Genomic DNA, 18,429 nt, shown 5'->3' with positions numbered 1-18,429 from the left:
CTGGTTTCTTTTTTCATTTGTCTCCGAAAAGCAAACAGTGATATCGTCCTCTCGAGACATGGCTCACTGTCAGCTGATAACTCCTCTCTCTCATTTCTCCCTCTCCTCCCTCTCTCTGACACACACACACACACACACACACACACGCACGCGCACACACATTTCTGTTCCCAGTGCCGGGATAATCATCCACGTTCTGAATTCTCATATCCTCCCACGACAGAATCTTTCTGCTCCCGTGAGCAGAAAACCAGAGCACACCGTCTCCTCTCATCTCTGCCTCCTCTTTACCCTGCAGTTGTCATGAAACCAGTGTGTGCGCGTGTGTGCACGTGTGTATGTGTGTGTTTGTCACTCAGATGCTGCCTGCAGGCGAAGCTTTGTAGGGACTACATTTATGATTTGCTGATGACTGTGTGTAATACAATGCCACTAGGAAACCCATTTGTGTGTCTGTGTGTTTGTGTGTGTGTGTGTGTGTGTGTCCATCTAGGTACCTGTACAGTATGTTTGCATGTAACTGCAGCAGGTGTCAGTATTTGAGGGTGTATCCCCATGTTTTGAAGATGTGCGTGTGTGTGTGTGTGTGTGTACCTGGTATTCCTTATGTTGTGGGGACCTAAATCTGTTAACACAGTCAATTATATCACTATAATTTAATGTAAAGACATAGTTTTAAAGTTAGTTTCAAGGGCTATGGTCAGGATTAAACCAAGAGTAAGTCAATGCAATGTCCTCTGAAGTCATGGAAACTGTGTGTGTGTGTGTGTGTGTGTGTGTGTGTGTGCGTGTGTGTGTGTGCGTGTGTGTGTGTCATCACTGTTGAGTTTGTGCACAATGTGCAATGTGACAAATCTGTCTGGGAATGTGTGGGTGGGATTCTACTTCAAGAGTATGTCAGAGCAATTAGAGTTGGCCTGAACTAGAAATACCCACACCCACACACACACACACGCACACACACACACACACACACACACACACACACACACACACACACACACACATTCTTGTACAGTATTCTTAGTAAAGACAGTTATTGATATAAGTGTTTTCCTAACCCTAAAACCCTAAAACTGGGTCTTAACCCCTGAAAAGCCCTTTTTCAAAGCCAAATTTCCCCACTTTACCACAACAGATTTAACACACTTGCACACACACACACACACACACACACACACACACAGAGCTCGTATGTTCTCTCTAAAGTGTGAACTGTGGTTAAACCCAGTTGGTCGACAGACGAACGCTGGGATTTTTCAGTGAAATCTTTCCCTTGCAGAAACAGTTTTTGCTTTGATCAGCAGAGGAAACTTCGTCTTCGGTGGGGAGAAAAAAAACAGAATGATTAAAGAATGATGAGGACATTAAAACAGTGTCATAACATCACATGCACTGTTGGAGCTGTTGCACCCACAGAATATTGGCTCAGACTGTCTGTCGTGAAGTTTCACAGACTGACCCAGAGACTGCACGTACATGTGCCACAGCTTGTGTTCTAATGGTTACAGCTGAATGAACGTCACACCAGTAACCAATTTTAGTTTCAATTATACCTTATTATTATTATTTTTGGTTGAATAAAAGAAAGTCTCAATTTATCAATCACTCGGTGTCAGACACTCTCTGTGTCGAGTAAAACAAGCACACGCTCTTTTAGAGACAGTCTCCCTTTGATTTCTACCAGGAAGTGCATTAAACGAACTGACTGCCAGACTCACGAGGAGCTGCAGCTCTTTCCTCCTGGCGTATCAGAGTGTGTAACAGGAGCGCCCCGCAAAAACACACACGATAGGGAAACAAAAGTTCCACTTGGATTTATACCTAATAACACATATTACAAAGTCATTATGAATGGATAAAAATCAGCATAAGCATTTTAGCTGAGTCATGTTTGGGCTGTTTATTACAACTGAGAGTTAAAGTTGTTGTGAGGACCAGAAAAAATGTCCTAAACAAAATACAACCACAGACATGCAGCTGTTCTAATAAAAGCTCAATCTCTTACCTTAACCACAACTAGTCCGGTATAAAGTACCTTATAATATCTTTCTATAACGTGCTTTTTTGGAAATGCATGTTTATTATTTATTGTCTTTATCCTTACTGTCTTTGCTGCTGTGACGATGTAAATTCCCCCACTGTGGGATTAATAAAGGACGATCTCATCTCATCTCATATATAATATTACTTAAGAAAAAGTCTTAAAGTCTATGTCATTTACTGTACTTAAGTTTCAAAATCAATTTTCTGTTATAAAATGTACTTAAGTTTAAGAAATAAAAGTAAAACACATTTGGAGAATGATGTCTTTGAAATGACTTGGCATAAATGTGTTGTTAACAGCTTCATACGTTCATAAATGTAAAAATAAACAATAATATGGAGCTGGTGTGTGTCTGTGTGTGTGTGTGTGTGTGTGTGTGTGTGTGCAGGAGAATCACTGCAGGAGAATCAAGATCTTGGGCGACTGTTACTACTGTGTGTCAGGACTGACTCAACCTAAGGCTGACCACGCCCACTGCTGCGTGGAGATGGGACTGGACATGATTGACACCATTGCGTGAGTGCACTGTACACGTTCCACTACCTCTATGTTCTGTATATACACGTTATGTCACATATACATGTTTAATAATATTACTAAAGTAAAAAGTCTTAAAGTTTATGACATTTACTGTACTTAAGTATGAAAAGTCATTTTCTGATATAAAATGTACTCAAGTTTTAGAAGTAAAAGTAACAAAGTGAGGAGTTAGGATTGAGCCATGGTGGATCAGTGGTGGAGCCAGGAATTGAACCCACAGTCTTCCAGTTTAAAGACAACTCACAGTACAGTAAACATCATAAACTTTAAGACTTTTGAATTCAACTTCAAGTCATTTTCTGGTCACATACTTGTACTTTTACTCACGTATCACTTTAAGGTACTTTATACAAAGACTGCTTATTACACACACACACACACGCACACACACGTCGTTCGTTGTGTCCCTGCATGTGTGAGCACTTGTCTGTCATGTTCTTTCCCTGCTGCTCTGTCTGAGAGGATGGATGCCGCTGCAGGAGTCCTTTATCTCAGAGGACAGGTGCTGCCATATTCACTCATTGTGTATGTGTGTGTGTGTGTGTGTGTCTGTGTGTGTGTTTGCATCATACCTTGGCCTGCAGACTACATTTTCTTTTCTTTTCTGGCAACTCCATATCTAACTCCTAACATTAGCTCAAAAACCAATTCTTAACCCCTTTTAAAAAAAAACAAAAAACTTTAACCCTTAGAACACAGAGCATTTAGGCTGCTTTTTCACATTACTATATTAAATACATAGGCTATACTGTAAGAATGTGCTATATAGAGTGTCTTATATCCTTTTTTAGCGCAACCTATAGGCAATCTGATGGAAAACAAAATTCGATTTTTCATTTTTGTCAATTATATAAACACACCTGAGCAAAAAGTACTCACATTTTTTTTTTTATTGGATTGAATTGTCTATTTTGTGACTTCTGCACAATTATCCCTACTTCTCTTTTTAAAAGAAACTTTAGTGGCATTAGAATAATCCTAACTTTGACTCAACAACACATACGAGGACGGAAAAATGCATATTGTAAAGCCTGAAGATATAAAGACATATAAACACATTTCCATATAAGGATATAATACATATCATTGTGTATTATTCCCGCTGTAATTTACCAAGGGTGATCTGTGCGGCGTGAGCACTAAGGGTTAAAGTTGTTGACAAAATGTCCTCATGAGGCTAAATGTCCTAAACAGCCTTAAAAAAACCTTAACCACAACCAGTCTTTGTATAAAGTACCTTATCAAAGCTGATACTGGAGTAAAAGTACAAGTATCTCACCAGAAAATGACTTTGGTAGAAGTTGAAGTCACTTTTTTTATAATATTATTACCTGTAAAAGTAATTGAGTAATTAGGTAATACGACATTTACTATACTTAAGTATCAAAAGTCATTTTCTGATATAAAATCTATTTAGGTTTTAGAAGTAAAAGTGAGGATTGCGCCATGGTGGTTCAGTGGTAGGGCCAGTTGTCTTTCGACTGGAAGATTGTGGGTTCAGTTCCTGGCTCTGCTCGTGTGTGTGTGTGTGTGTGTGTGTGTGTGTGTGTGTGTGTGTGTGCTTGAGCAAAGACACTGAAGCCCATGTTGAAGCTTGTGAATGTGTGAAAACTGTAGTGTAAAGCAGTTCATCAAGACTAGAAAAGCTCTATATGAATACAGACCATAATACCAACTCTTCCTCCTCTGATTTATTTTGGTAGTAACAAAGAGAGTTAGAGGAAATGTAGTGCAGAAATATGAATAATAACAAATAAAAGCACAGATTACAAGTACAACACTAGTTAATACCTAACCACACATCTTAACTAACCTAAACTGAGCTGGTTCCTCAGAAATAAGGTACCTGGCCTTATGAGGACCAGGTTTTGGTCTCCAAGAGGACGACTGGTCCTGACAAGGTCAGTGTTTATGACAGAAAAGCACACACACACAGTTACTGAGCTGTTTCAGCGACAGATTAAACGTGACATCATCACTGGTCAGTCATGTGTGTGACTGTGTCGTCGCTGCAGGTCGGTGGTGGAGGCGACGGAGGTGGATCTGAACATGCGCGTGGGCCTGCACACAGGACGTGTGCTGTGTGGCGTGCTGGGCCTCAGGAAGTGGCAGTATGACGTGTGGTCAAACGATGTCACACTCGCAAATGTGATGGAGGCCGGAGGGCTGCCTGGGTCAGTACTGAGAGTCAGTGTCGCACACACACTCAAGTTGCTTTTTGTGACTGTAGATTTAGTAAAACTACTTAAAGTATGTGTTAATGTCCAGCATGATGAACAACTGCTCCAGGATTCATATGAGTGCCTGAGGCTTGTTTGAACTACTACTACTTTTGAGTCAATATTTTTCACCCTGCTGGTTTCTTGTTACTAATATTAACCAACACTTGCAGTTCGCTTCAATGGAATATGGTTTATTCTGCAAAATCTGCCCCCACAGCCAACGACAGACATGCATCTATTCTTCTTAGGACACCACATTCATTTGGACAGAAAAAAAGAATTCCCAACCTTTACCACAACTAGTGGTTACATTAACCTAACAACAATTAAAAGTTTTAAACTGAACCAGTTTCTCAGAAATTAGGTTCTGTCTTATTAGGACCAGGTTTTGGTCTCCATGACAAAGTCATTTTGAACTACTATTACTTAAAAACTGTATTTGAACTTGTATAAACGCCCTCAGACGAGTGCGACTTTTTTGTTCGTCTTGGGCGATTACAAGTTCCCACCAAGTTTCGTGAAATTCGGTGCAACTTAATCTTGGTTTGCTCCATCCATGCTATAGAGCCCTTGTGCAACGCACAGGTCCGAGCACTTTTTCACCAGACCTGACCTCTGTGCAAAGTTTCAAGTGTTTTTATGCACGTTAACCTCATCAAAAATGACCACGATGACATGGAATAATAATAACGAGTTCTGTTAACGTTAAAGCATTCAAAAAGTGGAACTTTAACGCCAACTTTGTCGGAGCACTGAGGCCACGCCTTTTGATGTAGAGAAAATCCTCTGATAACTTTTAATCATTAACTCGTCTGGAACACATGGACCAAGTTTGACACGGCTAGCTAAACGTTTGTTCAAATGCATAGACAAGCCATTTTTTTCTTCCAATACGGCTTACGGAGCTAATGGAAGTATTGAGAAATTTGTTTGGAATCATGAGAGCAACACGTGTACCAAGTTTGGTTAAAATCGGAACAACTATGTGCGACTTAGACACCAAAAGAAACTTCTGGGGGCGCTATAGAGCCCTGGGGCTAAGAACAGGAGCCGTTTCAGCCCCTGCCATGCGTGCTCGGGGCCTAATTAAATAATAGTTAATTCATTTTGACCCTGTTGGTTTCTTGTTACTAAAAATAACCAACATTGCAGTAAGCTGAAAATGGAATCATATAATGTCACCGTTTATTCTGCTGTTCATCTAGATTTTAAAGGATAACTAAACGTCCTGTTCACAGGCTAACTCCGCCCTCAATGATTGATTTAGAAAAATGCCAAGAACAGGTCCCAAATTTATCAAGGTGTGAGTAAATAATGTAAAAATAAAAAAGATGCTGCAACTTTAACACGTCAAGTCATGTTCAGTTGCTCCTAGATGAGTTTTAACTACAAAATGACTCTAATATTAAATGAATGCATTTAAAAGAAAACAACCCTCCATCTCCAGCTGGTGTGCATTTTAAAAAGCAATGAAATGAGGTCGCCTCGCTGGCTCAGTTTGGTCTTGTTTCAAGTGAAGTGATAAGATTTTAGGGCTTGTTAAGAGATTAAATGAATCGCTGGGATGGAAGTTTCCTCATTCCGTACATAGACGCTCAAAAAAGTGATAAGATGAACTGAGCTGTGGCTAAATTTAGGAGAGAATCTCTGGACAGGACTCTCAGGCTCAGCTCTACATGCGCTCTATTACAGACTCCTGTTTTTCACAAAACACGAGTGACGAATCTTTTGAGGTTGTGAGGCCGATATAATGAAGGGGCCTAATGATTTGAGACCTCGGTGCCTGACTTTTATCAATCACCCCCTTTTGTTTCCTCTGCTCTGTTGTCGCGCGCTCAGTAAGGTGCACATCACACGGACGACACTGGAGTGTTTGAACGGAGACTACGAGGTGGAGCCGGGCTTCGGACACGAGAGACACGCCTTCCTGCAGAAGCATCACATCGAGACCTTCTTCATCGTGCCGTCGCACAGACGCAAAGTACGTCTTTCTGACGCAGAGAGGGAGGAGGTTTTCTAACAGTACTGTCAAACACTTCATTACCTTCACCTTTTCTCTCCAACGATAACGTCTGAGTTTCACCAAACTTCTCCTCTTAAACCTTTACACCGAGCGTATCGTAGATGACACTTTGCATCGCTGTAATTGCACGGCAGTTTGTGCTATTTGGAAAAATTCCAATGGTTTCTGAAAAGCTGAGAAAGTTGCCCAGTTGGTTATTACGGTAATTTCACTCGTGCTGTTACAGGAAGTCGGCGAATCAGCGTCTTTGTCATCAGAGATTGACATCGTTTTCCACGACTGTACAGTACATGGTTTCCATTTTTTTTTTTCACATTGAAAGTTCAAATTTAACACGCAAACTCAGGCGTTCATGTACACCCAGTGTTGCAGTACATTGCCAGATATTGAAAGCTATTCTGGAAAGATTTGGCAAATGCAAAAGCAACTTACACACAGGACATTTTTCTGGCCCCTTTCTGGTTAAAATAAGCAATGAAAAGGTGGTCAAGTGATGGTTCCGTGGTCCAGATTCAGACTGGAATGTGACTCAGGTCATATTTTTTAATATGCAAGGTTTTTTGTGCCAAAGCTGAGACACAGTTCATCTGTGTTCATTTTGTTCATTTTATTTTGAGGACGAGGACATCTACTGTGGATGGATTTAAAACTAAGTCAGACACTTATCAGTTTCTGCATGTTGTCATTTATTTTCATACGTTTTGCATCACAGAAGTTTTTATTCTATATTTTCAATTAAACAAACAAAAAAACAACAACATTACTCTTATGTTTCACTAAAATAACTTAAATAAGGCCCAGCAATCATTTCTGGATTTCTGGACCCAAACTAAGAAAAGAACATGAAAGCAAAATGACCTTAATTGGTGATTTAATTAAACTTATTTAAACTAAAGTAAGCAACGGATAAATGCCTGGTATTGACACTCAGTCTTTTTAGCGGTGCGGCTTTTCTAATCTCTGCGGCACCAGAGGTTTAGAGACATCAATACAATAATCAATAATCAATCAGTAAATACAATTACACGTGCTGTAAACGGTCACATGGACTTTTCACGGTCAAAATGAAAAGGTTGAACAACGCTTGATTTATAGAATATTTGTAACTTAACTAATAATGTTGTTAAAACATTATATCTGGTATTATTTTATTGTGATTTCTTTCATTTTAAAATAGATTTAATGGAGGCTTTTTATACATGACGATGTTCTGGACGTCATTTGCATGAGGACATTTTTTTTTTGGACCCATGGAATTTTAATCTCATTAGCCCTGAACTCGAGGATTTAAGGGGCAAACGGACTTCATTTCCATTAAGACGCTGGATCTCGGTTCCTTCTGTCAACGTTTATATCAGGAGAAAGATGTGTGAATTTTTTAAAGGGGGATTTGGGAAACATCTGCATGTTTAATTAGGAGGGAAGTGCACTCATTGTAACGATGATTCAGACACTGGAGAGGAACATTAATCAAATCTGTGTGTGGAATGAAAAAGATCCACGGACTTAAGTGATCATTTATCACATTTACGGGGTGTTTGAGAGTTTTCTGCTCGTCTCAGCAGCCTCTCGTTTCCTCTTTCCTTCTCATTGTTTTATCTCTGTTTTCCTTCTGTCCTCAGATTTTCCCCGGTCTCATCCTGTCAGACATCAAACCAGCGAAGAGGATGAAGTTTAAGACGGTGTGTTACCTGCTGGTGCAGCTCATGCACTGCAGGAAGATGTTCAAGGCCGAGATCCCCTTCTCCAACGTCATGACCTGTGAGGACGACGACAAGGTGTGTGTGTGTGTGTGTGTGTGTGTGTGTGTGTAAATGACACTTGTGTTTCCCTTGTGAGCGCACTCACCTGACACTTTATTAGATACACCTGCTCAACTGCTCATTTAAAATACATTGATTCAAATCTTTAATACCGGTCAAGTGCATTGGGAGCTGGGCTTGTAACTGGATGGTTGCTGGTTCAAATCCCCCGAGCAATGCACCCAACACCCAACGCTGCACACTGCTTCTAATTCCAGGAAGATTCTTAACAGAGGATGGGTTAAATGGTTAAATAAATAATGTCCCTAACATGTATTCATAAAAAGCACCAAACATTTCTGCATTAAAATAATCTTCAAACAACAAGATTAATGTGGTGTATAAAATGTTTCCACGTATTTCCACGTATTTCCACGGTTGAGGGTAACAGACAGTTTGATTCAGTCCTGTCTCCTTTTTATGACATCATCCACTTTGAGGAGCTGATGCAATGTTCAATGTACCATTTATTTATTAACCCTTAGTGCTCACACGTCACAGATCAGTGTCACATGATCAGCCATGGTAAATGACAGTGTGTTTATAGGTCACATCTTCAGACTTAGCGATAAAAGACACTCTGGGTTAAATAATTATACCATATTTTCAATTAAGCAATAAAACCCCCCCACACCCTTTGAAGTCACTTTATTTTGCTCTGTTTCACTATAAGGACTTGAAACGACCGCGTCGACCGAGCCTGATCAGATCCTGGCGATGATCTTGGTTCTCTGTTTGAACCCCGGCTCTTCTCTGTCAGGCTCTGCTCATGTTTCCGTGTGTCTGTACAAAGTCCACATGAATTATTCTGGGTTATGTCGTAAAGAGAGAGAAAAAAATCCTGGTCATTTCATTTGTGACGGGAGTGAAATCCTGCTTGGATTCTTAATCTGCTGCCACACGCACACACACACACACACACACACAGACACACACAGTAATCTGGATTTGGCAGCATCATAAGCACGACAGTATGCCTGCATTACAACTACATTTTGAAAACTAAGCCAGAGGAATAGATATTATGTGCGATTCTTTCATGTGAACTCGCTGCTCTTAATCTCCCTGTGTGTGTGTGTGTGTGTGTGTTTCCTTTTGTGTACACGTTTGAAAGTAAACATGAGCACTGATTTGTGCTGGCCTCTGAGGGGGCGTGTTCACTGGAACACCACGACGATGACGCAGCAGAGCGTGAGTCAGTGGCGGCGCGGCTGCACGGTCGCTGTTTTGGCATCACAGGGTTGAGCTGTCACAAACGGTGTAGTCGCTGTAATCACCCCCGACTCTGTTTGCGTGTGTGTGTGTGTGTGTGTGTGTGAGTGTGATGAGGTTGCATCACGACTCCTCACCCACCGCGTGGTATCATCTCCTCTAATAGCATTAGCCACATTGTTACACGATTATCAACCAAAATCCTCACATTGTGACACCAGAGGAATTTTAATAATGGAATTATGACACCGAAAAATTGTTAGGAGAGATTTTTTTTGGCTCCTCCCCCCACTAGGGGTCACCACGTCAACGTAAAATGACTTGATATTGATTTGAGAGATTTCTTTTGCATCCAGTCCTGACAGAGCTTAAAAGAACATAAAAACAGGCTGATGGAAACAACACACCGCACCTTTAAGCGACCTGTTCTGTCCATGAACTCCCTGCACAGTGACGCGCAGATTTTAGAAAAAGCAATCATTTGTGAAAGTTAAAGTGAGGTGAAGTGTCGGCGGCGGCAGCAGCAGCAGCAGCAGCAGCAGCAGCCTGTGACTGACTGTGGCTGAGCTACAGGCCTTTTTCACCGCAGACATTTTGACAGCACAGTTAAAGAACCATGAGCGCAGGTGTAATTAAAAACATTAATCAAGACTACATTACATTCAGTCTCGGGTGTCGGGTCATGTGAATGCTCATTGGCTTTCCGGGGACACTTAAACACAACAGAACCACCGTTAAGGTTATTAATTACACATTGAGACGGCTCTCAAATGTCTTTTGTGAAAAACAAGAGTCTGTAATAGAGCGCATGTAGAGCTGAGCCTGAGAGTCCTGTCCAGAGACTCTCTCCTAAATTTAGCCACAGCTCAGTTCATCTTATCACTTTTTTGAGCTGCAGAAATGTGTCTCTGCTGCTCCAGCGTCTATGTAGCAGTTTACCTCTTCAGAATATCATGCAGAATCTGTGCAGGATGCTGCTGCTGCTGCTGCTGCTCAGCAGCTGTCCAGCTGTCAGCCCGCAGTGTCGAAACAAACTCAAAACCTCATTATTTCTTATGGCTCATCAACATTTTAATGGCTCATCAAGCCAGGATTTTAACTAACCCAGAGTTTTTTTTTTTGGGCGGCAGCACCCACACTGTGCAACAGTTTGCCTCGAGACATTCGAGTCATTTCAAATATATTTTTAGTCTCTAGTTTAGTATTGTGCTTATTTATTTATTTTTTTGTTTTCTCTTTGATTAGGCGGAAATCACAACACTTTATTTTCACTTTCAACCTAGCATTTGTAAGGAGTGGGAAAGTGTAAAGTGATAAAAATATCTTTAAATAAAATGTGTTAGTGAGCACCTTGCCAAATCTTAAAGATTAAAACAGTCACTGAGTTAAAAAAAAAAAAGAGCTTTTACTCCCTCACTCCCTCATTGTCTACCGCATTTACCCTCCACATGAGGGTTGCTGGTGCCAATTCCAGCTGACATAGGGCGAAAGTACGGGTACATCAGTCCATCGCAGGGCAAACATACAGAGACGACATTGGAGTTCTATAAACACGGCATCACTGACTCAGAACTGTCTTTGTCTAAACTTGATATAATTGTTGTATTTCTGCTCCTGTTCTCTCTCTTCTGTCTCTACCTCATCTCCCTCTTGTCCTTTCTCTCCCCCCTTTCTGTCCACCATTTTTCCTTTCACCCCAACCTGTCTTGGCACATTGCTGCACATCTTTGAGTCTGGCTCTGTCAGAGTTTTTTCTCTCCACTGATGCCTAGTGTTAGCTCGTTATGTTTCTCTGCTCTCCATGATGTTGCATATGTATAGAGACCTGAGATAACGTATGTTGTGATTCTGCGCTAAACAAATAAAATTGAATTGAATTGAATTGAATTAACGAACAACCGTTAACTCTCACATTCACACCTACGGTCATTGTTCAATTAACCTCTGCATGTTTTTGGAGTGTGGGATTCAAACTGGTGACCCTCTCCTGTGAGACAACAGTGGTAGCCACTATTCCACCATGTGTCCCCAATCAGATTTCAGTCAGGTTCAAATTTAGCAACATACTTCTCACGTACAACAATGATATGAAATTTCTACACTCTTGAACACTCAGCTTACAAAGCCCCTGCACTCGTACTCCACGTGGCTTCCACATGACCTCTGTCAGGAAGACTAATTGTGTGTCTCCTTCCCGGGCGTCTCGACAGCGGAGGGCCCTGCGGACCGCGTCGGAGAAGCTGAGGAATCGGACGTCTATCTCAGCCACCGCCCCACAGCTTTCCCCGGGAACGCGAGTCAACCGCTTCATCGGGCGGCTCATCGAAGCGCGGCAGACTGAGTCGGGAACATCAGACCTCAACTACATCACCCTGTTCTACAGGAGCAGAGACAAGGAGCGCAGGGTGAGGACGGACACACACACACACTCACTCACTCACAGAGGAGAGAGTTAACAAAGTTGAGCTCAATAAAATTAAAAGAGTGCATTCACATCTACATTTCTACTCTGACCTTTATTCACTAAACCCTAACTTTAATCATAACCAGTTAATTCCTAACCCTCTGCCTTTGGCAGAAATAGAAGATAAACCTAATTATTGTAAATGGTTTGTTTTCCATTGCTCCACAATGAGCTTTTTATATTAATGCAGTATTTGGAGCAGGGTCAGCTCGACTGAGGCAGCCATTTTGGACCATTATGTTTCTACAGTAGCCCACAATGGACAAACTAACTGTTTTGATGAGTTCTGATGATAACTGAAGGCTACATGGGTTCAACAGCACACTTGGGAGAGAAAGGTGAGGTGAGCCATAACCATCATGATAATCAGTCCACCTGGATCTATTCAGATTTTATGTCCTCTTTTTCCAAGATAACTTTCACTTTCCATATCTGACAGTTATTGAACCGTTTAGGAATTACGGTACTGAGAGGCTGACGTTTGTGATGCACTGGTTTAATGTCTTGTCTGTGATTGCACGGTCGTTTCCGCCTAAGTCCTGAGGTTCTACAAAGCTCTTATTTCTCTGCTTTCCAGTCTCCATCCATCCATCTTCTACCACTTTATCCCCCACATGAGGGTCGCACGGGGGTGTGGTGCCAATCTCAGCTGACATAGGGTGAAAGGCGGAGTCACACCCTGGACAGATCTCCAGTCCGTAGTTTTTTGAATTTTCTTTATATCACAAACGGTCGAGGAGTTACGGTCATGAGAATTACACATGCCAAATAACAGAGCAGTTGAGGTTCTGCCTTATTAGGATTTACTCTAACCTTAACCATAACTATAACCCTAAGCCCTAACCTCATCCTAACCATGCAACAATAATTTTCTTAATATAAATTACTTGATTTTTTGAGGAGGAAAAGTCGCCATGATATGGCTGTTTTATCAGATTTAGGTCCCCACGACATGAGTGAAATACCAGGAGCACACACACACACACACAGGCTGAACATCTGTAGAGAGAACTTGTATTTCTATTTGCAGGAGGACATAAAAACACAACAGATACAGTTGCTACTTTCCTCATTACACACACGGTAACATGCTTCGTGCTTCCCCATCTTATTATCACACATACTCACACCCCACACAGCCTCTGATTCTCCTGCTCCCCTTTTCCCTCTCTCCCACGCCTGTTGTCTCTGATGTGTGTGCGTGTGCATGTGTGCGTGTGCGTGTGTGTGTGTGTGTGTGTGTGTACTCCACCCACTCTCTCAGGAGGGGGTGCAGATAATGATTCGGGAACGTCTGAGTGGCACACGTGATATCTTTCTCCTGTGTGTGCGTGGGCAGAAGAGTCATAAAGGACACACAGAACAGGGATGTGTGTGTGTGTGTGTGTGTGTGTGTCGTCGAGATGTTTAAACTGGCAGCAGAAGATTTAAAATCTTTATAGAAAAATGTGTCAAAATAATTGGGTCTAATTTTTTTACATCTCAGATTGGTCTGATCTTTGTGGAAATTCCACTTGTAGAAATCAGCATCGAGATGAAAGTAAATTTGTGTAACAAGTGTATTTCCTCCCACACGACGACAGTGGAAAGATTCCTTTTACACAGTGGTGGTCGAGTTCAGGACGTCATCTTTATTCAAGCAGGAGGAGAAAAACCTTTCAGCAGTAAAATATGAGCATAAATCTCTTAAACTCCTCCACACGTACAGAACATCTTTTAAAGCCTGTGGTCAACACTTGGATTATCATCTAGGCCCATGGTTATGAAACTGTGGCACGTGTCCCACCAGTGGTACGCGAGCTTCCTCTGGTACTTGGAGGAAAATCAGAAATACTGTTCTACTGTCATCCCATCAACAAAGATTCCAATTTCCGACTTGCTAGTTCTGATTTCCCAGTTCCAACTTCCCAATTCTGACTTTCGAGTTCTGAGTTCCCATTTCCGACTTCCCAGTTCCGACTTCCAAGTTCTGACTTCCCAGTTCTGACCTCCCATTTCCGACATCCCAATTCTGAGTTACTATTTCCAACTTCCCATTTCCGACTTCCCAATCCTGACTTCCCTGTTCTGATTTCCCAGTTCTGACTTCCTATTTCTGACTTCCCAGTTCCGATTTCCCAGTTCTGATGTCCAAGTTCTGATTTCTTATTTCCGACTTCCCATTTCGGACTTCCCTGTTCTGATTTCCCAGTTCTGACTTTCCAGTTCTGACTTCCCAGTTCCGACTTCCCATTTCCGACTTCCCAGTTTTGATTTCCCAGTTCTTGTAAATGGAAGGCAGCGTGACCTCACAAGCACAGAGGACTGCCTCCTTGTAGAGATCTGGCTTCTGATTGGATGAAGTGTTTCTGAGCAAACACTCAAACGTTATTTTTTACAGTGTAATCCTCTGCTGCAGCTAAAGTATCAAAGCATCGGAAATAAACTTGGACGTTATTTGAAGGTTGAAATTGCTTTAAATCAAAATGTAATCTGACTGTCAGGATTCATGTCTTGGCAGGTCTGCACAGTAAAGGATGGTATGGGTGGGTATTATGGTCTGTGATGCCAAACGTGCGTCACACCGGCCCGAGGAAGTTTGATCCCACTTCTGACGACAGCTGGGTTTGAAAAGAAAAAAGTGTGTGACTTGTTCAAACACCTACAAAAGAATGTACCATCTTAAAGTGAGAGGGAGAACAAACACATTAACCTTCACTACATGACTGCACATCGTGATTCTGTGGTCTAATTGAAGTTCAGAGTTCAGTGGCTTGGCCCCAAGGACGGGTCGAGGACGGAGGAGACAGGTGGCCATTGAACCACTGACCTTTTGATGAGTGGATAACTGGATGTATACAGTGTAGAACCAGAGCTGAAAACATGTGAAACATGTGAAACAATGGATGTTAGAGATGACATTTTCTCTGCTTTGTTCTTTTTTTAGTATCACCAGGTGTTCGACGACTATTTCATCAGTGCTGTCATTCTGTCTCTGATCCTGGCTGCTCTGTTTGGTCTCATCTACCTGCTAATGATCCCGCAGTGAGTGTGCATGCACACACACACTCACTCACGCACGCACACACACACACGCATAAACCTTGCGTTATACCTAAACCATCACTAGTTAATGCCTTTATAACCCCAACCTTAACATAAAAACCACAATTCAAATCTTTGTCCTATAAACTTAACCTGTTCCTTCAAAAATGAGCTTCTGCCTCATTAGGACCAGGTTTTTGGACAACTAGTTCTGACAAGGTCACACACACGCACGCACGCACACACACACACACACACACACACACACACACTAGTGTAGTATAATTGGATTGATGTTGCCAGTGTGTGAGACAATTAGAGAGGAAGGTGATTTCACTGCAGTCAGTGGAAAATGGGGAAAGCCCGTCTTACTCTGACCTCTCCTTGTCTCCTACTCTGTTTTTGTTTCCTCTTCCCTTGTCTCCTGTCCTCTCGTTTTCTCTCCTCTTGTTTATTCTCTCGTTTCCTCTTCCCTTGTCTCCTCTTCTCTTACTTATTTTTCTTTTGTTTCCTATCCTCTCCTGTGCTCCCCTCCCCTCCCCTCCCCTCCCCTCTTCTCCTGTGCTGTAGGGGGATGCTGGTGCTGCTGCTGCTGGTGCTGTGCGTGTGTTTCCACGTGTCCTGTGTCATGTACCTGCATCTCACCAGTGTTCAGGTAAGACGATCACTGACTACGACACTTACACGTGTACAGTTCTGGTCAGCGGTGAAATATTAATCCAAATATTCGCAAATGCAATTTTCAAATCGCATGAGGAGCAGTATTTTTTTTTGAAGCCAAAATGTGTCAAAATATAATTTTAGATGAATTAACATCTTTGTTTATCACAGTTGAGTAAAATTATCACACAGTAATCATTTTAAACCTGTTTTTCAAATGAGAATAATCTCCCCAAATTCCCTCTGATATTGTGAATCACAGTCGCATTTCCTGTCAAAATAATCTCAATTAGATTTTTATTCAAAATGTCTGGTGCTGTCTGTTTATATTCATTATTACTATTTAATTTTATTTATTTATTTCTTTAATGCTGTAAGTGACTGTTCACATAGTTGTGACATGTGTGTGTGTCACTGTGTGTGTCACTGTGTGCATCCCCCCCCCACCTTCACCTCTGTCCTGTGGTTTCAGTGCCAGCCGGGCTGCCTCACCATCCAGATCCGAACAGTTCTGTGTGTGTTCCTCGTCCTGCTCACCTACTCTGTCACTCAGGCCTGTGTGGTGAGTGTGTGACAAATATTACACTTCTGCAACTGTAAAACTAAATGTGCTGTAACTAACATAGTACATATTATATGTATTATACACACGTCAGTGTGTGACATGTTGGGGGGGGGGGGGTGGTGTAAAAGTAACATCAGTGCCAGTTAGGACCAAATCCACCCTGGAAAAGTGTGAATTTAACACTAAAATACTTCATTTTAAAACAATTTCTTCAAGTGTTATGTTAACACTAAAAGAGTTAAATGTCTGGTCCTAATCTGACTTTTGTTACACTGCACATTTTACAGTGTATGTCTGCCAGTAACAAGCTGCGAATAAAAGATAGCAGATTTAAATATTTAGTCCATAGTAACATTATATATTATACTATATTATAACATAAGACAACAAAAAGATTGTTAGAAAATGTTTTCTTAATCTTATAAATCAAAGTAAAAAGTGGGATTAAGATTTCAGGCTGTAATCACGATGTCCAGTAGAGTAAATCCATTCATATCTCAACACCACCATCACAGATTATTTGTCTTAAAAATGTGACAAATGAATTACTGTAGCTTAGCTGAACATGTAGATGAGGCGGAAAAAATGTCCAAAAAGTCATCAATTCTCCTCATTTGTGCACAGACTCAGAGAGAACTCAACTCGTTGCCCTTGCTCCTTCACTTAAAACACATATTTATGCCTCAGCAGCAGCAGCAGCAGCAGCATTGGCGGAGGCATTATTATTAATGTTATTATTATTATTATTCTTGTTGTAATTATGTTGTTGCCAGGCTGTCCGTCCGTCTGTCCCTCACAGCGTCATGAAAGCAACGTCCTCTGGACAAACTGTGAGGGAGGCCTTTTTTCAAACTTGGCAGTGATTTCCTTGGACTGCAGAATGCGACTGATTAGACTGTCGTGCTGAGAGGAAACTAAACTTGTTTTTTGACCCCCGCAAAATGTGCTGTTTCAGCATGAGCGTCCTTGTGAGCGTCTCTTCTAAAAACAATTGTCAGAAAGGTTCCCTTGGATTCAGTTTTCACTTTCACGAGGTCACTGTGACTTCATGCGCTCTTCCATGACAAAAACCAACAATTAAACATCTTCGTTATAATGTTATTTAAGTGTGGACAGACTTCACTTCTTGTGAAATGGATTCAAATACTTTTATTTCCCTCTCCAGGTGGGATGCGTCCCTTGGGGAAAAGTGGGGACAAACTTTAACTGCTCAGCAGACGACGACGACGACGACATCTTCGCGGACACTAACAACGTCACGATGGTGGACAGAGCTTGTCCCAACATGGCGTACGCGCTGCTGTCCTGTGTGGCCGGCACACTCACCATTGTCCCCTACCTCAGAGTGTCCTCGCTTCCCAAGATCCTGCTGCTCCTCCTCCTCTCTGTCACCTACACCGTTGTCATGGAGTCCAGCGGCTATCGCCAGGCTGTGGGGTGAGACTCAGCTGCATGTGGCGCTTCATTCAATTAGTATTATTGCTTTTTTATTGTTTTGTTTTTTTTACAGTATCATCCATATATCCATAATTTCCCACATCCCATGGAGACAGATTAACACTGTGTGTGTGTGTGTGTGTCTTTCAGTGGTGGGTTCCTCCATGTGCGAGGTTATGACCCCGTGTTGGCCGTCTTGTTGTTTTCTGGAGCTTTGGCGCTTCATTCCAGACAACTGGACCTGAAACTGAGGCTGGATTATCTCTGGGCAACTCAGGTGCGTGCATGTGTGTGTGTGTGTGTGTGTGTGTGTGTGTGTGTTTGTTGTGACAGAGACGTCTTACCCTGGACCAGAGATTGTACATTTTCAAATAGAATCAGACAGTGTTCAGATTTGACTGAGGAGAAATTAATTCTACTTTAGAAATCAGAA

At 41.7% G+C, this 18,429-nt stretch overlaps 1 protein-coding gene across 1 annotated transcript in view; it reads left to right on the top strand.

Moving 5' to 3' along the window:
- LOC131465998 (adenylate cyclase type 1-like) overlaps nt 1-18,429 on the top strand; it is a 49,731-nt gene that overhangs the window by 20,363 nt on the left and 10,939 nt on the right. The window contains exons 5-14 of the mRNA XM_058639026.1: nt 2,436-2,563; nt 4,603-4,761; nt 6,649-6,790; nt 8,455-8,610; nt 12,057-12,251; nt 15,237-15,334; nt 15,905-15,989; nt 16,467-16,556; nt 17,725-17,996; nt 18,147-18,273. Coding sequence (XP_058495009.1) covers nt 2,436-2,563; nt 4,603-4,761; nt 6,649-6,790; nt 8,455-8,610; nt 12,057-12,251; nt 15,237-15,334; nt 15,905-15,989; nt 16,467-16,556; nt 17,725-17,996; nt 18,147-18,273 — 1,452 coding nt within the window. The remainder of the gene's footprint in view (nt 1-2,435; nt 2,564-4,602; nt 4,762-6,648; nt 6,791-8,454; nt 8,611-12,056; nt 12,252-15,236; nt 15,335-15,904; nt 15,990-16,466; nt 16,557-17,724; nt 17,997-18,146; nt 18,274-18,429) is intronic.

This window comes from Solea solea, chromosome 9 (assembly GCF_958295425.1).
Source record: "Solea solea chromosome 9, fSolSol10.1, whole genome shotgun sequence".
NCBI lineage: Eukaryota > Metazoa > Chordata > Actinopteri > Pleuronectiformes > Soleidae > Solea > Solea solea.
Note: the sequence above shows the minus strand (reverse complement) of the source record. Positions and strands in the feature narration are given on the sequence as shown.